At 41.0% G+C, this 18,417-nt stretch overlaps 1 protein-coding gene across 6 annotated transcripts in view; it reads right to left on the reverse strand.

Annotated features, from left to right (window-relative positions):
- FAM13A (family with sequence similarity 13 member A) overlaps nt 1-18,417 on the reverse strand; it is a 322,984-nt gene that overhangs the window by 16,762 nt on the left and 287,805 nt on the right. For all 6 annotated transcript variants that reach the window (XM_057726771.1, XM_057726772.1, XM_057726770.1 and 3 more), the window contains 6 exons: nt 16,753-16,900; nt 7,971-8,184; nt 7,331-7,469; nt 6,477-6,558; nt 5,410-5,630; nt 4,699-4,782 (listed from right to left, as the gene is read on the reverse strand). In XM_057726771.1, the coding sequence (XP_057582754.1) occupies nt 4,699-4,782; nt 5,410-5,630; nt 6,477-6,558; nt 7,331-7,469; nt 7,971-8,184; nt 16,753-16,900 (888 nt within the window). The remainder of the gene's footprint in view (nt 1-4,698; nt 4,783-5,409; nt 5,631-6,476; nt 6,559-7,330; nt 7,470-7,970; nt 8,185-16,752; nt 16,901-18,417) is intronic.

Raw genomic sequence — 18,417 nt, forward strand, 5'->3', positions numbered from 1 at the left:
CAAAAGTAAGCAAATCAAATCTATAACATTAGAAGTCAAGAGAACGGTTTTTGCTGGTGGGGGTGGAAGATCATGGTATTGGCTGGATGGAGACATGAGAAGGGCTTCAAGAGGGCTGGCCACATTTTCTGTCTTGACCAGGATGTTGGTTACCTGGATTTGTCTACTTTGTGAAAATTCATCAACATATATGTTTATAATTTAGGCTCTTTTCTGTATTTATAAGTGTGAGGAATAGAAATAAAGGACTTGTACAATCTCAGATGCAAACCAACAAAATTTAGGACTGGAACACATGAAATAATTTTTTTTTAATACAAGATGTAACCATTAAATGTACTGCAGGTGAGATTAAGGCACATCCGAATTGTTAACCCATGACATGTGGTGAAATATTATTGTGTAAGATAAACAACAGATGTTTAGTGACCAGAAGATATGTGAATAAGAAAAATAATGAGACAGCCTTTGCCCACTGTGGACTAGCATCCTATTACATCTGACCCTAGAACAACATGGGTTTGAACTGCATGGGTCCACTTATGCACAGATTTTTTTCAGGGGTAAATACTATGTTAGTACACAATCTACTACGTGGTTGTATCTGGGGATTCAGAACCTCAGATATGGCAGAACCGTGGGTACAGAGGGCTGGCTCTAAGTTATATTCAGATTTTCGACTATGCTGAGAGTAGAACAATGCCTAACTTCCGAATCATTCAAGGGTCAACTGTAGCGGCTTGGCAGAAACATCTTTGGAATATAAAAGGAGACGTTGGAAGAAGACTTACTGCTAAAATCAGCCAGATATGGCAAATCTGACAGAATCAATTTCTTTCCTAATTCTTTGTTCGAAAACCAAATTTTCTAATTATAGTAGATGAAGAGGATAGCTGGCTTATATTTGGCTTATAACAATGGTATTTAGATTTTTCTATGAATTGCTTGTTTTAAAAATTAATGACCTTCAGAACTAACCACCTGTGAGAGATCTGATAAAAATCCAGTTTTTGATTATGGTGGGTCAAAACTCACCATGATTCCACCAAAGACCACGCTAGCATTTGATAGAAGTATCTAAACACCAAAAACATCCATGATCTTTAGGTCTGAGGTGATGGAAAGAACACTACTTGATTTACAGCAGGATTATTTTCATGATGGATGTCTAAGCCAAAGGCTTGGCAATACCTTTGTATCTGTATTTGTTGTAGATACAAATACAGTCTTCACCCTTCATAAAGCCATGTCTCACGTAATTATCAGTGCTGGATTTGTGAGTGGAGCCAAAATCTAACCAAGGGAGAAATAAAGCAGCGCCTTGGTTAAACTGTTAAAAAAGGGTCGCTGATATTAAGTGGACCATGGGAAAACGGTTCGGAAGTTGACATCATTTATTCTCGAGTCATCAGCTGCTCAGGGATTCCACTACTAACCAAGAATAGCCCTTTGAATGAGCCGGTGAGGTTCTCTGAGCCTCGGTTTCTTGATTGGTAAACGGCAGAATTCAAATGAAAAAACCGTCACGACCCATAATTGCTTAAAAATGACTTTAGGCCAAGCACACGGTATGTCGTCTTTTCAACATACTTTCACTCTTCTTGCTTCAAGCCTTCCTTTAAGTAGGAGCACTGAATGGCTTTCGATGTGTAGAAAGAGGGTTAAGACTAAGATATACGTTTACACACAAATCAAGACGACATAAACATCTAGCTATGAAGATCTAATGGGTGAAGGTGGCACCTTCCACTCAGTCTTGGCTTCTGAGGGAAAGAAATCTTCTTCTTCTGGTCTCTTACTACCCTATTTGGTTGCTGTGTAAGTCTCAGATAAACATATCCAATCTCCTCAGTAAAACAAAAAATGGTCTGTGTGTGTGTGTGGAAGGGTGTCTCAGTCATGAAGCTGCCCGTGCAAGAAGACAAATGAGATGGATCCCTGTAATGGCTGCATGCTTGGCCCTTGATTCAGAAAATGGGGACTCTCTCTTCTTCATCACCACGTAACAATAGTAGGCTGACTGGGCAAAGGTCAGGTCAGATAATCGCAAACAGCAGATAAACAAAATGGTAATATTTATATGTGGCTTTAGAATTTGCACTTAAATTTGAACATGGTGTGTTTAGGGTCCTGTTAGTTCCAAGTTTTTGAGCAGGGAACTAATAAAAGATTAAAATATATCAATGAGAACCCAGAAGCTCTGAGCAAGCCATATAACAGGGAATTATGTGCCAGTGTGTAAATAAGCACGCTTTTGTTTTCCATACGTGTGTTGGTCTGTCTGGAGGGTGTCCCGTTAGGGCAAATAGCCGTGTTAAAAAAATGTACAGAAGCAGCAGATAATTGTTTTGGCCTGTGATTTTGACTGTTAGTGTCCTTTTGTATCAGAAAGTGTAGACTCAGCAAAAAACCATCAGGCTCTAAGCATCTGCTTTTCTAAAAACTCAGGGTTTGGAATGACAGTTTAACTCTGAAGTTCATGTATTTTTCTTTTAAGAAGAGTGTTGCTCAAATGGTATTTATAAGTCCAGGGCCCATGGCAACATCACAGATCTAAGAATGAAAAGTTCACTCTTTGATTTTCAGACTGGCCAGATATCAAGTGAACTCTGCTTCTCCTGAGAAGGCTGGAGTATCACGTTCCAGAGAGAGGTAGAGAGCCCAACCCGGGACCAGGAGTAAAGGACACTCAAACTTGCTCGAGCATTTGTCCCCTGCCCTGTGAGGTGCTAGAATCCAGACCTCAGAAGTGTTCTTCCTTCGTCTAAAAGAATGATGAAAGGGCCAGGGATTAATAGTTCATATTCCTAATGATAAGAGTGCTAAAAAATGTGCATCTCTCCCAATTCGATCATTTAATAAGAAGTAGACGGCAAAGGACAGAACATATAACTGTACCAGAAGGGAAACTTATCATTTACTGAGGAATCCCACCCGACTCTCCCCAAAGCCACTCTGCCCTACTTCCTCAGTGCCAGACAGCCTACAGGTAAACGTGTGTGTGTAGCCATTTCGTCTCCATGACAACCTATAACAGACATCTATAATGCAGACAAAGCACTGAGGCTCTGAGAGCTACCTAAGCAGCTGAGTCACAGAGCCAATCTCAGCAGGGCTGAGGTCTGAATCTAGGTCTGCTGATCCTAGTGCTTGCTTATTGCCAAGGTCCCGGCAGAGAGACTCTGCCCAGCTCAGAGCAACAAAATCCATGGCACACAAACCCCTGCACTGGCAGTAAGGTGAAGAATAGTACGGAGCTGAGAGATCTCGGGGCCTCAGGCAAGGAAGTCTTTAAAGGAGTCCATCAGCATCATACCTTGAATCCATACGATGCAAAGAAGGAAGGTACACAGGTCCCACCTCCCTCACGGAGGTCTGCCTGGTGGCCGCGAGGAGACCCACGCTTAAAGGCTCTGAGCCTTTAGTGGAGAAGGGGGTTTCTCTCTGTTAGAAGAAGTTTAGTTCTATTTCTACAAGTTTTGAATACCTCAGAAGAGAAGGACGAAGTTTCACAATGTATTAGAGCTCCAGTGCATTTACTATTTGGTTCAATGCCTTTAAAAAAAATCCAAAACAAAACTTGGCTTGAAACATGACCATTATTCCAGAGCGCCGGTATTTTTCCATTGCAGGGACAGGCCAGCGAAATCAATCATCGTCAGCTCCCGTTTGTTTTTTTTTTTTTTTAATTTAAACCTAATAAATTCAAAACCAAAATACCACGGAGGATCATTCGACAGATAATTTACTGGGCACGTGCTCTGTGTCAGGTCTTGCGCTAGATGCTGGGGACCAGGTTCACCACTGGGTAAACAAAACCCAGAATCCCTGCCCTCACAGACCTTATAGTCTAGTGCATTATTCTCAAAGTTTCTTTGGCTAAAAGAGCATATTTTTGGTGAAAAGACTCTCTCCATTCCATAGCTATGGCTGAGACTGGAAAAGAGATGTATGCATTTTGGTGGTATAGAAATCCATCTGTGAACATAAACTCCATGCTTCTTTATTCCTGCTCTTCAGAATGTGTGTTGCTGGTTTCTTGACAACATTCTTAACAGAAGGTTACTAAGAGTCACTGACAAGGCGATCTGATTACGAGTTCCCTAAGGAACAGAGCAGAAGTCTTTCGTGCTACTGTCTCCCCCAGGACTAACAACAAGCATTCAATAAACGCTCTTGCTGAATAACAAATCGCCTCAAATACTTCCAAAGCCATATTTTGGATTCCTCACCCTTTTGGTTCTGGATGGCAGCTGGAACTTCTCTACAAACACGGGTTGCAAACTGCATTGCAGAGAAGCTGCATTTTAGCGCAGATCATTCTAGTTTAGCACCTTCCTTTTACGGATGAGAATGCGTAGAGCTGGTGATGACAGCTTTATGGGGGCAGACGGAGGGGCAGCCCTCCCTCTGAGGCTCTGTGCACGGATTTATAGCCCCCTCCACCATTTTCCCCTCGCAGCAGGACACTAGTGACTACATGTTAGTTGCAAACTAATTTTCCTTTGGAACTAAATTAAATTTAGCACCTACTAGATAGTGGAACCCTTATTACAGGTTTAGCCTTCCGAAAGCTTACTTCTGGTGAAAATAGTCATCTAAACATCATGGAACTTCATTTGCAATAATGAACATAGAAGATCCACTTCTAAAGCCAGGTAATTTACCCCAATCAGCAAATTCGGTGCATTCACATACCGGTCGTCCATGAATGCTTTCATAATATAACAGAGCTTTCTGCAGGGCCACTTTCTCGGTAGCAATCTGGTCTTTGGTCATATCCTGTATAAACACAAGGATAGAGAAATGAGAAAGGGGAAAACATTTGTGAACATGCTGACTTCTATATTTAAACAAATTTCCCAAAGTAAGGTTACAAAGAATGTTTATACGACAGCTCTTCCTAGCTCGATCCAAGCTATTCCTAATGTCTTGCTGGAAACACAGACAGCACGGCAGAATCATCACCTACGCGTACTCCTATCTCCCCTGCGGTGGCAAAGGCACGTTGGACTGAGGTAAGCAAGGCTGCAAGGCACATGGGGCTTAGCTTAAAGGCTCCGGCAACGACTATAGTTACAGGATACACATTCCCAAAGGCTTGTCTATAATCCTCCTACCTCACAGTCACCACACTGTCTATTCACTGAAACAAGTCCATTCTCAGCAGAGTTTCCTGCTTTCAGTTTGAGTCCAAACCCAAAGTACGTACAGTTAAAACGCTCAGAGTTTGTTTCATCTGCTTCTCCGGATGTTGCAGAGTGTGGAAGGTGAGGGTGTAGGAGGGTTAAAAAGGCATTGCCCTATCACCCTCCCCACAGGGGCCCCGGGGCCGGTCCTGCCATCCTGCCTCGCTGACTGGGATGACTGAGGATTAGCAGTCGGCGTGGCGCCCTCACAGAATCACACCTTAATGTCCTCGGGACGGCTGGTCTCCGCCCGCTTCTCCTGGAGCTTCCTCTGGATGGATTCCAAAGTGGCCTCCACGCTAGGCTTTAAGGCTTTATCTACCAGCTCTTGCTTCTTCTCATCTTCTTTCTCAAGTTGGGAGCCGAAACTCTTGGGGAGGGTGTTGCTTCGCTGCCGCATCCTAGGGGTTAAGTCCTCCTCTGATATCTTCAGTTTAGACTCTAGGAGAAAAAGATGTGGGGGTGGAGATGTATGGGAATTGACGTCTGCTGAACCCAGACTGGTTTTCTATGCTGTTAACAACTGTTTAGCCCTGTCTTTTTGCCCCTCAGAAAGTATCTAATTATAATATTATCGAAATCCCTGGGTTATTATGTTAAACCCAAGAAAATGATAATGTCTTCCTGGCTGATCTGGCATGACTTCCTAACCCTAATTCCTGAGAAAGTTTTAGTTCCTTAATGTCCATGCTTTAGCCACACGGAGCTGTCTGCTGTTCTCAGAATGAGGCGGATGTCTTCCTATACTGATTCCCTAAGCGTTTACAGGTATTTGCAGATCTAGCGCCCAATTGTTGGCCAACTGTTTCTGTGTGATGTATATACCTCATTTTGGAATTATTTTTGCTTTGTATTCTATTCTATTGTTTACACGACTCTATGTCCTGAAAGACAGCAAGTGCTCTGAGGGGACAGTGACCAAATCCTTTTTATATCCATCTATATCTCTATGTTTTCTCCTAATTCCATAGCAAATAAAGCCTTGGATTAAACAGATACTTAATAAGTGTCAAGTTGAAACCATCAGCCTATATTAGTGATGTAGAGAAATAAAAAAAAGTGCTGCAGAATTTGCATCTTAGCTGACCTGGGTTTCCCCGTGACTGAGGCCATGGGAAGACATGGAGAAAGTGTGCCCTGAATACTGGGAGCCCTGGGAAGCAGCTTGACGAAACTTCTTTTTCCTGGAATGTTTTAGCAGTAAGTGGCACTCAGCATGTGAGATCACAGCTTCTGCAGCTGGTTTGTTCTCTGGAGACCATGCCACAGGTCTAGAACTGTACCCACCTTTAAGTTGCTTCCGGAATTTGGCGAGGTCATTTGTCCATTTCAGAACCTCTGGGTTGGCTGCTTTGTCGCTGTGGGAAGGCTGAGAAAAGGAAATCTAGAGTAAATGTTTTGGAACTGGGGCAGGACAAAGAAGAGTTTGATGATGTTTGTTTTAAACAGGAAGGAAAGGTTGAGTTCCACTGGAATATAAGTGAACTGTGATTAATAAGAGAAATTTCACAAGTGGGATTCCATTCTCCTTCTTTATATCTGGTTATTTATTTATTTTTTTAATACTCTCTGGTTACTTTTGATGCTTTCGAAGAACCCCCCAGAGGCAAAATTCTGGGTTTTTATGATCATGAACTTCTATGAGGCCCATGGCCTCTTTTCTGTTATTTGTAGGGTTCAACCTGTTAGGCTAATAGGATAGAAAGCAGAGGGGTACATGATATTTTACACTACAACCATCGTGAAAAATGCCTTTTTGCTACTCTTGTGAGAAATACTAAGGACAGAGCTGAGAGCAGAATGAAGTCAGTACTAATAAAATTTTAGAAGATAATTTTGAATGGTTTTAACCAAACAAAATACTTCATTTAATGATCTTTTCCCATCCCTGCTCACTGATCGATTTACAAGACGTCGACGAAAGCATTCAGTTCATTTGCAAGGATACAGCTGCGCAAGGAAAATGTAGATATGTGTTGTCTGGGCTTATCAGCGTTTATTACCAGGTGCTTACTGCCTTTTTGTTTTGAGATTCCCTGGAAATCTCCCTTCACCGTGACCACTCCTCCGCCTTGTGGATGCGCTGATGCACCACGTCAGGGTAGCGGCGCACAGAGAGGAGCCAGTGAGGAGGCACTCACCCTGTACTTCCGCTCTTCTTCAAATCTGTCCTCAAACTTCCGGATCTTCTTTTTAAGGCTCTGAATCCTCCGCGTGAGCTGGGCAGGTGTCAGGTCCTCCTGCTCGTCGTCGTAGGACCCCAGGGAGGAGCTGCGTCGCCTGTGAGGGGCACAGCTCGGGTCAGCTTCCCCAGAGCAGTCACCGCCCGCTGGGAGGGGCTCTGGGGATGAGGGACGTGGCATGGGGAGGGGGTTGTCCAAACCGTGTTCATCCTCTCGAATAAAAGAAAGCTGACTGCTAATTCATTTTGTGATCTTGAGCTCTGTATCCTGCCTTTTCAATAGGTCCAATCTTCTCTAGCTCATCTTTACACTTGGCAAAGCTAGGACTGCAATGTGCACAGTGGACCTCACACTTAACTATGAGAGAGCTTTGGAAGGGAGGTGCTAATGGAGATTCAGCCGGTGATGCTGTTCTTGGGCCACAGGTCAAGTGAAAAATGACAACAGAGCCTGTGCACTAGGATGGAGAATTTCAAATATGTTCCTCCATGTACATACAGCTTAATTTTAAAAAGTTACTAGCCATCAGCAACATTCCTAACCCTTCTAATGTTATAGGGATGGTACCTTTGCGTATCAGCAACACAAAGAAACATACCTCATAAAAGGATGGGAATTGGGGGGAGAAGGAGGCACTTCCGTGTCATCCAGGTACTGCCTGCTCTGCCCGTAAGCGTAGAAGCGGGGAGAGAGCATGGGGTCACTGTCCTCATCCAGAAGCTGCCGAATCAGACGCCCGGCCTGTGGGGAGAGGTGCGCTTCATCGGCGTCCACGCTCTCCTGCTGCCACGAGGAGAAAGCAGGGATGGGCTCTGGAAAAGAACAAGCGTAAGAGGGCGAAACTGTTCTTTAAAGCACACGTGTTTCCCAAGTTTTCTGAATGCACTAGGAGGCACTGGATGGTTTCACATTTTATTTATTTCTTGTTTGGCTGTGCTGCATGGCTTGCAGGTTCTTAGTTCCCCAACTAGGGATCGAATCTGTGCCCCTACAGTGGACGCGTAGAGTCCTAACCACTGGACTGCCAGGGAATTCCCTGGTTTGTATTTTAGATGTAAAGTTCTAGATCAGGACACTATGCCCTGACCGGAATCAGCAAATCTATTTGACAGCCATCATCTACCCTCCATCACCATCCTCACTCGCTTTCAAAGAGAATGTGCTAGGGCTGCCCTGAGGAATAGCCAGAGTGAGTGCTTCCAACTTCCCCTGCAGATCACTGACGATAACGTCTCCACCTGAGGGCGTTACGGAACAGAAACACACGTGTCTGGCAGGGAGGGGTTTGACATCACGGCTGGACATCTTTCACTGAAACAACTAAGGAATCAGGCTAAGGAATCACATTAACCTTGTGAGAGCCCACTGATTTAGGAGTTTACGCCCTCCACTGAGGTCATTCAGCAAGCTGTTTTGTGTGCTTCTGCTTAGTGTGTTGGGATTTAGCATGTTTAAAATACACCCTCTGTACTTGAAACTTTAGAGGCTACTTAAGACTACAGTTAAAGTAAGATACATGCATAAAATTAGTTAAAAAAGGAAAAAAAAAGAATGCCTTACAAAGGACCAATCAGTATGAATTATTTTAGACAACTTTGGGAAAAAAAAAACAGACTTAGCACAAAATCCTGATTTGTCATTTTGGGAGGGAATAGGATGATATTTGTTTCCTTTCACTGCAAGACCCACCTCAGTGTATTCCTTTCCTCATTAAAAAAAAAATCCTATCTAACATATTTGAAAGGTAGATCTTAGACAATGTAGGGTATCTCATTTGTAATACTCTCTTCATTAAAAACAATAAAGATTACACTTTAAATACACTTGTGGATACTCTGCTTTACACAAGGCTCGAATTTGGCTGTGATCTTAAATTCTGGGATTTCCACAGTTTAAATCATGGAACAGTTGCTCCTCCAGCTATCAAAGTATTTATAAAATCTACAAAATTATCTTAAGTGCCTCCTCAGTATTTTACTTCGAAAGATCGTACTGTAATCACAGAACATTAAAGCTGTGATGATGTTTAAACTTCATACATTATCTAACCTAGTGACTTTTCAAACCTGGCTGCACATAAGGGTCACAGACAGAAATATAACTCCTAATGTACAGGTCCTTGCGCCACCCAATTAGACAGAATTTTTAGCTGAGGGTCCAAATATGTGAGACGCACACACACAAACACACGCAAACACACACACTTTTTAAAAAAGCTTCCCAAGTGACCCAAAGTGCAATCAAGTTTGAGAACTGCTGATTCAATCCAACAGATTACAGATAAGGACACTGAAACCCAAAGAATTCAGGAGCAACTACCTAATCAATGACAAGAGTTGGGTCTAAAACTCAGTCTTCTGCCCTCCAGGACAGTGCTTCAATTTAGAATGTGCCAGGCACTTCAAGAACAAGGATGATCGTCTTAAAAAATTTTTAAGACCCCACAGTGCAGTAGCAGAGTTAAGCACATTAATTAAAAAAATTTAACCTCATGTGGAATGAGGTCCACAGGTTCTCAAAATTTAAAGACAACCAAGTTATCTGGTAACACAGATGATAATATAAATACTTTGAAAAACGAAAGCATGTTAAAGATAGTCTTGCCTACTGAGTCTCAAAGAGTGGCAGAGAATACGCCGGTAGCCAGACTCGGCTAAAGCAGGAGACGAATAGGAGTTGTTTTCATTGTTTGTACTGATGCCGTCGCCTGGCTCCCCCTAAGTGGCAGAGCTCAGATGTGAACTGTTCAGAACTGCCAACAGGAAAAAGTGTAAATGGATTGCGAGGTGAGGGGGAATGCGGGAAGGAGAGGGTGAGTAGGAAGTAATCCCTAGGAAAATAATAAAAATGTAGTGTAAAGCTGCAGAAAATGGAACCATTACACTGACCAGATGACATCGTCTATTTCATGATATTTCATATGACAAGAGTACTTTTCTATAAGGACTGAAATCAGTGGAACCAGGACAGGGAAAGGGTTAAGATGGCTTGAACAGTAAAGCAGCAGGCAATCACCTCACTGCCAAGTGGCAAAGGAGCAACACACCCGGGGGAAGGGCTCAGTGCTTGGTGAGGACAGAGGGCACAGGCTAAACAAAGTCCGATGTTGACACTGGCATGCGGGTGTGTTGGCTAGTTTGACATTTCTACTCATCAAAACCTTAGTTTGAAAAGGTGTTACTTTACGGTCCTGAAGCCCTTTAATCTGTTGGAATCTAGCAGAATAGCTCTCAAAAAATATTACAACTAATCTTTGCTTTCAGTTTGAACTATGTGGTCTCTGTACAGCAACAGTTTTGCAAAAACAGCGTGTGTTTGTGACCATTAACCAAACATGTCTCCAGGAAAAAATACACAGTGAGTCCGAGTTAACGACAAAATACTGGAACTGAATTGTGCTTGTTTGAGGCTTTGTGATTAACATGGGGCCACCCCTCAGGTCGCCTTTTTGTTAACACAGCTGTCTTCTGTGGCTCCATTCCTGACCCATCACTTCACTGACAAGAAGAACAAATGTGTCATTTTTCTAGTGTCACCCGTGGTATACATGAAGTACATGGCTGAAGAAATTCTACCTTATGGGTGACATTCTCTCTTGAATTCACTTTTTTATTTTAATTTTTACTTTTTACTGTATGATTCTGTTTTATTTTTTAATTGAAGTATAGTTGGTTTACAATGTTGTGTTAATTTCAGGTGTATAGCAAGGTGATTCAGTTTTTTATACACACACACGCACACACATACGTATTTTTTTCAGATTTTTTTCCATTATAGGTTATTACAAGATATTGAATACAGTTCCCTGTGCTATACAGTAGGTCCTAGCTGTTTATCTATTTTATATACATTAGTTTCTATCAGTTAATCCCAAACTCCTAATTGATTCCGCCCCACCCCCCTTTCCCCTTTGGTAACCATAAGGTTGTTTTCTGTGTCTGAGTCTATTTCTGTTTTGTAAATAAGTTCATTTGTATCATTTTTTTTAATTCCACATATAAGTGGTATCATATGACATTTGTCTTTCTCTGACACTTCACTTAGTATGATAATCTCTAGGAAATTCACTTATTTAAAACATGAGAAACATAAGACTGTTAAGAATTTCAACCTTAACAAAATAAAAAGACATGTTTCATCATTAGCTGCAGGTAGAACAGAAGTTTCTCACCCATGCAATGTGAAATGCTTATATTCTCTCTCCTTTTTCTCTTTCTTTAATTCTATACAGTCTTATAATTTAAGGCTCCTATTCAAAAGAGTTATATAATTACATGTAATACATAGTTCAACATAACTAAAGAATCAGTAAGACCAACTATTCCTCTGTTTTAGTTTGAAATGATTTAAGAATACAAGGCTATCTCATGTCACGATAGCTGGCACTCAAATAGAATAACAAGAACAAAGCAAGAACCACCATGTGGTCCATGATAGTATATCCTATACATTACCTACCTGCTTAGAGAGTCAGTTTGAGGATGTGTTTGTTCACTGACCACTCCCAGTTGAGGGCTTGGGAACTATTTTATATTTTAAACAGTAATTCTAGAGTAATGAAACACACAAGGATATTGCAAGACAATTATTCAAAGGGAAAACAGAAAAGATTTGAGATTTCACATTGGATTTTCATCTTAAAGGACCACATCAAACAGAAGTATCTTCATATCTGGACCAGAATTCCCTGGGTATGGTGGTTTTGATTTTAGCCATGTATCCAGTCACAAAGAACTCTGGACATAAGTATGGCGTGTCTATTAAAAATTAATCTGCCCAGGTTAGCTGACATCACAGCAGCTCAGCAATAACAGAGATAAAAGCTGTATGCTTGCTACCTAAGTAATAAAAAAAGAATAGGTCCTGGGGGAGTTCCGGTTCAGACACTACAGCACACATGGAAATAAAGGACATTCACTGAAGAGAGAATACAGCTCTGACTAATGCTAACACGATCACTAGGACACAGCTCTTCTTTGCTTAGCTGGCTGGATCCATTTACTACACAAAAGAAAACTGACTACTGAGATGATCTGTCTCTAAGAAATCTGCACAGAATTAAGGGAGCTGATGTTTTCCATGCCTCATTTCCAACTATGTACAAGTTACTTAGAGTCACTCCTACTTGGCATGATGTCGTACCTTCTCCCAAGGAGGCTACTCACTAGCACTGGAGGTACCTGCACATCTCAGATACAGAAGCATGGAAGCCCCACTGGTGGGGGAATCCTTTCATAAAATCTTCCTTAGAATTCAAAAATTTAACCTTAGAACAATGACTGTCCTATTAAATTGTTCCAATAGTCTTGCAAACTATCAGAGTTAGAGGGAACCTTAGTAGCCAGCTTTATCAATCCAAAATAACATCAAATAGGTCCATCCATATTAATGCAAATGGCATTATTTCATTCTTTTTAATGGCTGGGTCATATTCCATTGTATATATGTACCACATCTTCTTTACCCATTCCGCTACTGATGGACGTTTAGGTTGCTTCCATATCTTGGCAATTGTAAATAATGTTGCTATGAACACTGGGGTGCATGTTGGTCATACTGAGTGAAGTGAGTCAGAGAAAGAGAAATATCATATGATATCCCTTATATGCAGAATCTAAAAAGAAATGATACAAATGAACTTATTTACAAAACAGAAACAGACTCATAGACTTAGAGAACTATGGTTACCGGGGGGAAGGGAGAGTTAGGGAGTTTGGGATCAAGTACACACTGCTATACTTAAAATGAATAACCAACAAGGACCTACTGTATAGCACAGGGAACTCTGCTCAATGTTATATGGCAGCCTGGATGGGAGGGGAGTTTGGGGAAGAATGCATACATGTATATGTATGGCTGAGTCCCTTTGCTGTGCACCTGAAACTATATCACAACACTGTTAATGGGCTAGACTCCAATACAAAACAAAAAAACAAAATACACGGGCATAGTGCCCATCGAGAGACTGTGCTGATTACTCTGCACATGATAGCCCAGGTGACCTCTGCAAAAACATACTAAACAGATACTACTAGAGTTACTATTCGTTATTATGTACTGCGTCACCTATTTAAAGATGGGGACGCTGAGGCCAAAACTGAGACACGTTAACTAACTTGTCCACAAAGTTGGTTACGTGGTAGAGCCAGGATTTGAACTCTGGATGTGTCTGTCTCCTAACCATCTTGGTCCACTGCCTGCCGTGATGCTGAACTGGCACTGCTTAGAAGGAAGCATCTGGGTAGAGGTCAGGAGACTTTATATGTGATCTTGAATCATCCTTTTGCCTCTTTTGACCTCAGCTTTCTTGGCTGTATAGTGGAAGGGCTCAACTGTAAGATCTTTAAGATCCCTTGCTTCTCTATCATTTTTTTAAGAGAATTTTCTTTCCATAGTTATTTTTGATAAGTAGAGAAGTATTTTATGTCCTTTAAAAGATGTTCTTTAAAACTTGATTTCACTAGGACAAATCTAATAGAGTAACTGGTGTTTACATCTCAGTACTTCCACAAGGGGTATCCCCAAATCCACATGAATTGGCTGATTAGGAACATTCTAATTATGTAAGTTTCAAGGGCTTTAAATAACTAAGACTGGGTCATTTGATTTATGTATTCATTTCATTTTGGAGAGTGGAAACCCTAATAATAGTGATGATGATGATGATGTCATGTGGACAAATCAAATAATGTGCCCTAATACACAGCCATACATAGAGAAAAAAAAAGATCAAGCATGTATTATTTGTCTGTCAACAAGCACGATTAGACTCTGATCCTACGTTCACTTTGAGAGTGTTCCCCTCTATGTAGCCTGTGGAACCTATTATCAGTTTCATTTTTCTTTTTATTTCCCTGCTTCCATATGCCCCAGAAGCCAGAGAACATCATTTCCATGTGGGAACATACACCACAGAGGCCAGTACCAGCAGGCTGCTCATTAAGTACTGTCTCACCTGATACTCTATGATTCTATGTGAATGAGAGAAAGTGAACTATGGCTTGGCGATGGAGAATAAGCAAACCGAAAAGGGGGGGGGGGTTATACTACATGGTGGTCTGGACACTAGTGATGGAGACTTACAGATGGATACTGGCTCATATGGTTTTGGTAACTACTGCTTTTGTTTACATATTTTGTTGCACTGGTTTCACATTCACAGTTTAAATTAGTGCAAAGTTAATTCCTTCCTGGAAAGCCACCATTTTGTTTCTTCCTGAAGCTATAGAAAGAGGTGATATTTTAGTGGCTGAACTGATTACTCTCAACTACCCTTTATGCAAAAATTCCTTTATTTTGACTATATTTACAGTTATATTACTGCTATAATGTAACTTGAGCATTTAAAATAAATATAAATAAATATACTAAAAGCAGTAACCACATGATCCAAACAGCTTTGAAATGAGTCCATGTAGATTTCTGAGACATGCAAGTTCAAGGACAAAAGCAGTAATTGGCAAAAAAACAAAAGTTAAAACAAGTCATTTAATAAATTACATGGATAACACAATTCACATTCCAAGCCTAGTAAAATGTATTTTTTCTCACCGTAAGCTTTAAAAATTTCATCCAGCTTCCCAATACAAAATATAATAAAATGTTGGTTCCTTCATATTATTTTTTTATCTGGCAGAAAGTTCTTATATTAAGTAATTACATAGTTTTAAGGAAACTATAAGTTAGCTTTCAACCACTCTGGAGAGATTTCTCAGCTTTATATTTTGCCTCTTTGAGTGTGCTGGGAGAGACTATAAGTTTACAACTAACCACAGTAAAGATAATCCAACACCTGAGCTCACTTTAGCAGGAGGAGGAAGAATCCACCCGTCCCCTTCCTGAATAAATCATCAAGGTAACATGGCCAATTTGAATTCTGACTAAAAATCCTAGTTTTTATCTAGAGCTGCATATTAATGATATTAGGAGACAATATTCTTGGAACCCAAAGATAGCATTTATTTTGGCTACTTTTTTTTTTTTTTTTAATTTGGGCGACAGTGGCTACCATGGGACTTTTTTTTTGGGTGTAGGGGGGTAAAGTTGTTTTTAATGTATGAATTAAAAGCACACTTGATTATTTCAAAGTACACAAAACAAAGGAACAACAACAAACACTACCCAGGAATGTATCACTTAAAAACCAAACAAAAAACCCTGAATTTTCCCCCACTGGACATATTATGAGCTGGGAAGATCTGACAAAATCTCAGATCCACTGCTTAATTACATGAAAACAAACAAACAAACAAAACCTAAACATGTTTCTTAGATTGCAAAGAGGGAAAATTAGATAAAAAACAGTTTGATTTCATTTCATTAAAGCCCTGGATACAAGGAGCAACACGGTGCTATTATTTTTCACCTTGTGATCTTTCTAGATCATCTTTTGGTCCTTCATCTAAGATCATTAACATAATGAATATTTTTTGGTTGAAAGAGGGCCGCAGAAGACAAGGAAACTCAGGTGCTTTTGAAAAACACTGATTTTTTAACAGTTGTGATTCTCTGCTAAGTCGCTGTTAAATCAGGCTGCTGTTCTGAACTCAGGAGCACAATTTCTCCCTCTCTGTAGCCTTCACACACACATACTGTCTAGAGGCAGATGGGCACTTATTTTGGATACACACTGATATATGTTTGGATGCAGACACATGGATAATGAAAGAACAGCAGCTTGACAGAACTGCTGCAGAATCCTCCCTGAAATACAGTTTTGACAAGATGAGGATACCCTCTTTTTCTGCAGAAGCAAATTTCTAATGTTTTTCTCAAAATTCTGTAGAAAAACCAATCCAAAGCATTGTATTACAGGCTTTTAATAAGAAGCACTTTTATTCAGTGCTCTCTTTTATAAGAAAATTCCTTATGTTTGCTAACCTGGATTTAAAAATTCTACCCATAAAAACAAACACAGAAGCAAAGCAAAGCAAAATATTCTTCTTGAAAAACGGGGAGGAGATTTAATGAAGGAGGTGGATGGTTGGCATGTAGCAGGGGGGAGGTCAGTTACACTAACAGCAAATCCTAAATGCACACCAGTTCCCTATTACTCAGCGTGGTACTCCTAGAGGGAAAATGCACTTACATGTCAGCACTCCTGATGAGTCACAATGCAAAGGAAAAAAAAAAAAAAAAAGAACTGCAAGGCACTATAATAAAGGGCAAGCACATTTTCTTTCTTAGATTGCAATTACTCTTGGCAACACTGAACGTGACACATTCCTATGTCAGGGGAAGGATTTTCGGTCATTTAGAGATGTGGTTACTCCTGCACGCACGGCTCTCGCTCTCACCCACACATCCAACATGCTTCTCCTTTCTGCTAATTTATATATGCTTTTCCAGTCTTAAATCATCCAAATATCGGACGACCTTACCTTCCCAGCTCTTCTCATCACACAATGCAGTCAGGTCCAGCTCAGGCACCCCGGAGACAAAGCTCTCTTGCTGGTCATCAGCATCTGGAGTTCTCTGCAGCTTGCTGTCAGGTAGGCTGGGATGCTCCTGGATCTTCATTGTGGGGCTCTGCAATAACAGTACAATGTCCCCAAATCTCTACTGCTCATCAAAACCCCAAAACGTCTGCAGCAATTCCACTCCTGCTGGATGAAACCTCCCAAGCCACAGCTGCTGATGTCCCCGGCACGGAAACCAAAACCATAGCTCGATGCCCCCTGGATGCTAGCTGGCCACTTGCATGCAAAAAGCCACCGTCCATCTGCGCTCCTTTAACTTTTCTTCTGGGAGAAAGACAAGATGATTTCCGAGGGCTGTTCTTCCTGATGACTGCTGGCAGCTGACAGTCTAGATGATTACTGACTGGGGCCAGGAAGGGGGGAAAAGGAGTTTGTGTTTCCTTAAAGGAGTATGGCTCTCCAGACTGCAAACAACCACCAAAAACTCAGCTACTGCTGTTGCTAAGGCTGTAGCAGCAACATGGTGTCTCCTGCACGCAGACTTCTTTGCCCCTTAGGTAAACAGTCCTGCAGGACCAGGAGCGGAGGCTGTGTACACTCGTGCTTCTCCTGCTGGCCCTGCAGGCTTAAGATCAATTAAGCGGGGTGAGCTGCACATTCCCAGATTTCCTGTGGTTGATTTTGCCCCGAGTGGGGGGAGAACAGACTATTTACGGAGAAGCTCTGGGTATGCATTGTTGCGCAAATTCAAACAGCACGGGGGTTTGGTGTCGCAGCTAGAAGCAAGGAATACGGACTCTGGAAATGAGCCAAAATTACACAAGAAGCACGACTTTTTTTTTTTTTTTTTTAAGTAAAAAGCCAAGAGCTGGCAAGGCAGAGATGCATTATTTATATCTTACAAATATGCAACTGTCACTTGTTTTCCTACTATTCATCTACTCTGAATATTAAATACTCAGCTACCCTCGGTTTTGTTTTGGTGGCACCCATACTGGGCTAGGACGTCTGGGGGATGGGAAAACTCTCCTCCAACGGCTGCTAGTGTAACTAAGTGATTTTATGTCTAAAAAATTGCATTGAAATTTAGTCTTTTTTACCTTGTTCTTTGGCATTGGATAAACTCCCCTCTCTCATAAAATTATAAACAAAAGTGCTGCCTCACAAACACATTTCTCAAGTAGCACAGATCTGTACAAAAGATTTTCTTTGAGAATAACTGGAAATTTATTTTAGCAAATATACTATCATTAAATAAAAAACCCAAAACATCTGGAAATCATAAAGGATTCCATTAATGTATGAGAAATGTTCTTATGCTTAAAATAAAGCACTACTAAGACCTCCAGCTCCTTTTAATAGCTATTCAACCTACTTTGAAATCACCAGGAGAATAGATAGGGCTTTTACTACTATATTTCCATGAAATGAAGCATTTTCTTCACATTTGGGATACAATGAAATATCACCAATCAGTTCATGATGAGCTACTAAAGTCAGAGGGAAATGCCAAGTAAATCTGGGGCTTTAAGACACTTTAAAAATTCTGCTTGTCTGTTGTAGGGAGAATAAACACAGATTATGCGTTTACACCACAAAAATCATTTGTTTCCTGAGCTGAATCCT

The sequence above is a fragment of the Hippopotamus amphibius genome, chromosome 3 (genome assembly GCF_030028045.1).
Source record: "Hippopotamus amphibius kiboko isolate mHipAmp2 chromosome 3, mHipAmp2.hap2, whole genome shotgun sequence".
In the NCBI taxonomy this organism is placed as follows: Eukaryota; Metazoa; Chordata; class Mammalia; order Artiodactyla; family Hippopotamidae; genus Hippopotamus; species Hippopotamus amphibius.